The following is a 6,708-nucleotide window of genomic DNA, read 5'->3' as shown; positions in this document are numbered from 1 at the left end:
TCAGTTGTCCATTTACTTACTAAACCAGTAAAACTCCATTTCAGCTTTTATTCTTATGTATACTTATAAACATGAATTCATCAGTTTTCTATTTCCTATGTCATCCAACGTATTGTTATTATAAATTTTAACTAACCATTTTCAAGTCAAACTGCCACTTTCTATACTTCAAAGCTGCCTTCATAGTCACAACCTTTTTAATGATAGACATACTCGTCAAATCCACTCTAACTGATCCTTATGAAAAATGTGAAATGTCATTTCTCCAAGGTAACCATCCTTCATCCTCCCCACCTATTAATAGCAAACCAGTCTTTCTGCGGTGGGAATTCCAGTCATCCTGTCCCCAGGTTCTCCTTTAAGCCAAAGTCTGGTTTTTTTAGGGTCTCCCAGTCTTGAAAAAGAGACCCTGTACCTTTAATAACAGAGACCTGGTGAGAGGTTTCTTTCCAAACTTGTTCCCTGGCTTCCAAGTGACGAAACCAGCTGTAATTTGAGAGCAGAGAGATCCTCAGGATATCATTAGCCAAAGGAAAAGCTCGGCATTCCCACCCAGCCCAGGAGTTGAAATAGCACCAGAGGGCCAGAGCCAGCCTTTCTCTCCAGCTCCAGGCTCCAGCTCCCAGCAGCAGGGGAAACTCTGGGAGAGAGCTCGGAGCCGCAGAGCCAGTCCTGCCAAGCCCTGAGACCCGCAGGGGGAAGAGCCTGCTGAGTTGCAGCCGCCCAGCAGCACGTAGCGCGGGAACACAGAGCCCTGTGCATCCTGCGCTACTCTCCCTGCTACCCAGGCGCTGGGGCCACAGCCCCATGAAGCCTGCTGGAGAGGGGGCACCAGGGAGCAGCAAGCCAGCGGGGCCTGAGGCTGACGCTGTCTCCGGGAGGCGGCCCTGACTCCCAAGGGGACCCCCTTCCTCGTGTCCCGGCGAAAAGTCTTCTCCAGGGGTCCCCTGTCCTCCTGCAGCCACAAGATGGCCTTCCTGAAGCTGCTCTGGCTGGTTCTCTTCTGCCACCTGTGTCAGGGCTACTTCGACGGCCCCCTCTACCCGGAGATGTCCAATGGGACGCTGCACCACTACTTCGTGCCCGACGGGGACTACGAGGAGAACGATGACCCCGAGAAGTGCCAGCTGCTCTTCAGGGTGAGTGACCACAGGCGCTGCTCCCAGGGGGAGGGCAGCCAGGCCAGCCGGCTGCTGAGCCTCACCCTGCGGGAGCAATTCACGGTGCTGGGCCGCCAGGTGGAGGACGCGGGGCGGGTGCTGGAGGGCATCAGCAAGAGCATCTCCTACGACCTGGACGGGGAGGAGAGCTACGGCAAGTACCTGCGCCGGGAGTCCCACCAGATCGGGGATGCCTACTCCAACTCGGACAAGTCCCTCACGGAGCTGGAGAGCAAGTTCAAGCAGGGCCAGGAGCAGGACAGCCGGCAGGAGAGCAGGCTCAACGAGGACTTCCTGGGGATGCTGGTCCACACCAAGTCCCTGCTGAAGGAAACGCTGGCCATTTCCGCGGGGCTCCGGGACCGATACGAGCTGCTGGCCCTCACCATCCGCAGCCACGGGACCCGGCTGGGCCGGCTGAAGAACGATTATCTTAAGGTGTAGGTGATGGGGCGTCCTGCAAGCAGAGGGGACCGTGTCTGCCCTGCCGTGGAGGGAGGGGGACAGAAGACAGGGCTAACATTCCCCATAAAGTTCGTTTTTCTATCCAGATTTGCACTTGGGGAGTGATCTGAAGTCATGTTTGAAATGGAAAGAAGTGGGTTTGGTTTCTGTACATTATTTATGAGACTGTCATTGATTTGCCACCTGCAAAGACCGTGCTAAGCCATGCCTCCCACCTTTCCTCAGAGGCTGGGTAACTGCAGAGACACCTGTTCCAGCCACCTCGAAAAGGACACCCTTTACACAGTGTTGAGTTTCCCCATCGTAGAGATTTGCTGCAGATACCCAGATGGCTCGCTCCTTCCCCCTCGCAGCCTTCTCTCCTGGGCGCTGGAAGCTGTCAGTGCTGCCTGTGTTTTCCAGGAGGCCCAAGCACGGCTCTGCATGCCTCCCGGCAGGATGGAAGCTGCCTGTTTCCTCTTCACTTTTTCTCTCTTATTTATTACCATTGTCTCTAAGGTTTTGTTTTAAGGTTTGTTTGTTTTTTTGTTTTGTTTTGTTTTGTTTGTGTTTTGGTAAGAGTATTGGCTAGAAACTATATGCAAATCATCCTTTGCAGGGAGATGTCCGAGTGCCTCTGTGTGTGTAAATCAAAGCGACCACCTTTAAGAAGTCTAAGGTTGGTGGTGGTTGGGCACTCACGTCGATATGTTGATTTGCTATGTCTCTCACTGTATGTCTGTGTCATCAGTGCTCCGGTCCATTAGGAAGAAGTAGCTTGTTTGCTTGAACACACTCCCAAATGCCTTATGAGTGAGGTTATCAATATATTCTTTCTCACTTAGGGGTCTTGCTTCTGTTTGCTTATTGGAGACTTGTACTTCAGGTAGGGGGAATTCTAATAACTCCTTAACCAAGTTTTATTATTCAGACAATAAATACGTTCTTGTGTAACGCTGGCTTATTTTATAATTTCTATCTGTAACTTTCACATTGCCAAGAGGGGCCAAAGCAAAAGGAAAGCGAAGGATGGGACGTAAGCCAGTTTACTTAGAGTGTATATGAAAGGCAGAGGGATAGCTACGTATCTGGCACTCCTTCCTTCCCTGGCCACCCTTATAATCCTCAAAAGAAAAAAAAAAAATCTAGGCCATGTCAGAACTTGATCTCTGTCTGCTGGTCTGCTAAAAACTCTAGTGTTCTCCAGTTTTTCCCAAATAATCAACTGGAAAACTTTAGGCCAAAGCTCATACCTTATATGCCCTCAGAATGCAGAGGGAGTGTTCCATTCAAAGCTATAGGAACTGCAATGGTGTTTAGTCATTCTGAAGCCACGTCTATGTTATCTAATTCATACTTTAAAAGGATGGAAATGTACTTTATTTCATGTCTTTCCCTGGCCAGTTCTCATCCTTACTTAAATTTGCTTTCTTTTCACACATACACACAGAGGGAAATAAATAAATGTTCATAACCTACTCTTCAACAGTGATCCATTTTTTTCTCTTAATGCACAAGGAATCCAGTTTTCTATTCCTATGAAGTGTCAAATATCCTCCTACTAAGTAGGGGGAACTGAGGCTCAGAAAATGATTGATCCTCAGCTAGTTGTAACGGTTCCAGGTGTCTTACATTTGAGTATAGGACTTTCCCATAGTGCTCTTTTCAAGGATGCTGAGAGATGAGAGGAGTGGCATAAGGCCTGAGGCTTTGGATAATTATTTTATTGTTTAAAATAAAAAACACATGGAATACTATTTAAACTAATCATTTGTAATTTCCTCACCCAGAAGCCTGTTTTTAGCTGCCTGTGTGTAGTAAGAAGGTAAATGATCATTGAAAAGCATTATTCTTTATCCTATGAATGATGAGGAAAATAACAGCAGAGGCAAAGGAAATGATATTTGTAGTGAGATGATTGTGGTTTGCAGTCACAAGCTATTTCAAAGCTTTCATATCACTCACTCCACAGGGCTCAAGTCTAATTCATGGGCATATTAAATGTCATCTCCTCGATTTTCCCAACTGTAATAGAAGGACATTAGAAACGTGACATGGATGGAAAACTGGTTTTCTCACACATGCTAATTTGAATCAATTGGTAATGGTTGTGTTCAGTACTACGTTGAGAACAATTTAAAAGACACAGATGTAAAGAGTGCTATCCCCCATCAGCGATGTCCTCCATGAGTGCAGGGTGGGGTGGGGTAGCACATCTGCTACAAATTTAAAAACCCTGAAATAGATCAGGGATGAGGCTCTTTCCAGTACTAACATTCTATGATTTCTACAAAACCAGAATGAAATGATCTGACATTGAATCATCCATTCAAAGCTAGAGGAACAGCCAGCAATCCCACAGTCTTATGTAAATGGCCCCAAAGGCCAAATGGGAATTTCCAGGTGGGCAGAGGGATCCATCCTGGATGGCTAACCCAGAGGCAAGCATCACAAGGCTTTTCCAAATCCTCTGATGGCGGGGAGACAGCAGCACAGATTTTTTTCCTCCCTGCTTCCCAGTTATTTTTATTAGGACTTTAATACTCACACGGTGACAAATTCTTTGTTCAAAGTAGTGGTTCATTAGTTCTTAGACCATGAAATATTTTGAGAATCTGACGAAAACTACATACTGCTTTCTTTCCTGAGATATCTACTTACAAACACATCCATACAATTTGGGATATGTGTTGTTTTTATACATCTTTGTCAATGACTTAATATTTGTCAGGCACTAAGTTAGGCTGTGGGTAATTCTGGGATATGACAAAGCCTTGGGACTTCATCTAACCAAAAACTTTTAAAGCCTCTTAGAGTTTTATTTGGAGAAAGATGCCTTTATTATTTTTTAAATAACAATGAAATAGCTAACGTTTTGGAAACTCATATTTTTGATCAGGCCCCATGCTAAGAACTTTACCTGAGTTATTTACCTCAGTCCTGACAACAAACAGTGTGAGGGGAGCATTTTATAAAAGGAATTGGTACATGCCAAATGCTTAGAATAGTATCTGACAGACTGAATCCTCTATAATTGCTACTTGTTAGTACTGCCATTATCATTATCATTATTTTTATAACTTAGGCCCAGATATTCTAGGTAATATCCCCAAGATTAAACTGTATGCTGTCATATATATGTTACTATGTTCTCACATTTTAAACAAATAATTATCTAGTGAGATAGATAATCAAACAAAAGAAGAATGAAAAGGGTAGGGGTCCTGTGAGGCTGCCAGCTGTCCACTCCAAGTGTGGTCCCCTATAGGCCAGTCAGCCTACCTCCTCCTGCAGTTTAGATGTCTGACTGCTGTCAGTCAGAAGCTGAGTGGCTCCTCTGTTTACAGAATTCCTCAATACTTTCTCTGTATGATTCATTGTTTAATACCACTAATCTTTACGCTCCCAGTCTGACCATGTGAAACTTCCCCATGCCTACTTTGAAGCATTTCTACTTTGCAAATAGAGATCTGTCCATCTACAGTCTGTGGATGAAGAACACCAGGCCACCTTAGCTTCTGCAGCACCCTCAGCCATGCTCATAGAAGCCAGCAGAAGCCGGCAGGTGTAGGTGTGTTACAAACATTAGCACCAAAAGACTAATCCATGATTCACATACTTTTCAATGCCTTTTAAACTCTCCTTTACAACTCTACTAAGGAAACTGGCTCAAAACTCTCTGAGAAAAATCTAAAACTTAGATGATAAACTATTTTAACAAATAACAAAAATGCCCATGAAAATCACTTAAAGATGTGAAATCAACCAAAAGGGTAGTATGGTCGAATTTCCTTAGGGCATTTTTCAGAGGATGATTATAAAAATCTTGACACAGAATACTTGAATATGAAATATAAATGCTAAATGTGGTTTATACATGTTTTCATGTAAAAGAAAAAAACAACATAAGTCTTGGTTAGAAATAAAATACAGAAATGCATAACAATTCACTAAGTATAGAGAATGAGATCCTGTGACTTATATTAGTAATTTTGGAATTAGGGTGGTCCTTAGGAATCCTGTTTCATGAGTCAGAATCCCAATGGCTCTGTCATCCATCAAACATTTTCATAGTGCCCCCATATCAGGTATCCAGGATAGAAACAGTATGTAGACGTGGGAACTGACACTTAAACACAGAATTAGTGTGTGGCAGCATGGGGTTTTGGCCAGTGGACAAGGTTTTGTGGGAACTCACTGAGAGTCTAACCCAGAATTATCTGGAAAATGTAAAAGCATCATAAACAATATAAAGATTTCTATAGACACATTCACATGATATAGCAGTGTCATTGCTGATGTTATTCTTGTAGTTGCATTGTCTTTTACACATATTTTCTGATTATCTAACCCATACCTGCTGAATTCTAATAACATGACAAACGGTGAAACACAAAGAAAAGAACATTGTTTGAAGTTTCAAACTCCCCTTCTATACACAAACTAAAAACTATTGGCATTTTGGTGTACATTCTTTCAGTACTTTTTATACAGATCTATGTATGTATTTTTTCTTTAGAAAAACTATTACAGTAACACATTGCTTTGGAGCCAATGTCTATTTTAGGTTTTAACTTTGCTTAATTGCTTAAATCTTTTTTAAATGCTTAAATCTAGCCACAGCACTTTAAGAGGCAGCAGTTCTGGGTTCCTAGGGCTTGCCCCTTCATGTATTAGCTGTACAATTTTGAGAAAGTTCCTTAAATGTTCCAAAACTCAGTCACTTTGTTGCAAAATGAAGATAATAATAGCTAATATTTATCAAATGGGCACTGCTCAAAGTGTTTTTCTTTATTTTATATAAACCTCTCAGGGTTATATTTCAAATAGATGTCATATTTTCTGAACTTTTTGAATGAGGGAAACTGAGGCACAAAGAGGTTAAATGACTTACCCGAAGTCTCACAACTAGACAGGAATGGAGTCAAAGGCAGGTAGTCTGACTGCTGTATGGCCCTTGTAACCACTAATGATGCTTTTCCTTTCTGAAGGCAGAAGACCAGACGTATTTAAGTCCCTTCCTGTTCTAGGATCTATGATAAATAGCCTGTGAAATGAACATTTTCCTTATATAATCTTCTTAATTGGAAAAATTCAAAGCCAA

General features: G+C 43.0%; 1 protein-coding gene across 1 annotated transcript; it reads left to right on the top strand.

Moving 5' to 3' along the window:
• The first annotated feature begins 901 nt into the window (after positions 1 to 901).
• Positions 902 to 2,563, top strand: FIBIN (fin bud initiation factor homolog). Its single transcript, XM_081098172.1, has 2 exons — positions 902 to 1,600; positions 1,712 to 2,563. The coding sequence occupies exons 1-2, from the start codon at positions 969 to 971 to the stop codon at positions 1,728 to 1,730; spliced, it is 651 nt and encodes a 216-aa protein (XP_080954298.1). The 5' UTR covers positions 902 to 968; the 3' UTR covers positions 1,731 to 2,563.
• The last annotated feature ends 4,145 nt before the right edge of the window (positions 2,564 to 6,708 follow it).

Source organism: Myotis nattereri (assembly GCF_964212035.1).
Source record: "Myotis nattereri genome assembly, chromosome: 9".
Taxonomy (NCBI): Eukaryota; Metazoa; Chordata; class Mammalia; order Chiroptera; family Vespertilionidae; genus Myotis; species Myotis nattereri.
The sequence above is the reverse complement of the archived record's forward strand: the minus strand, read 5'-3'. Positions and strand labels throughout refer to the sequence as shown.

What these genes read in the sequence shown, in the direction of transcription:
- FIBIN (XM_081098172.1), top strand. Translation starts at nt 969, where the DNA reads ATGGCCTTCCTGAAGCTGCTCTGGCTGGTTCTCTTCTGCCACCTGTGT.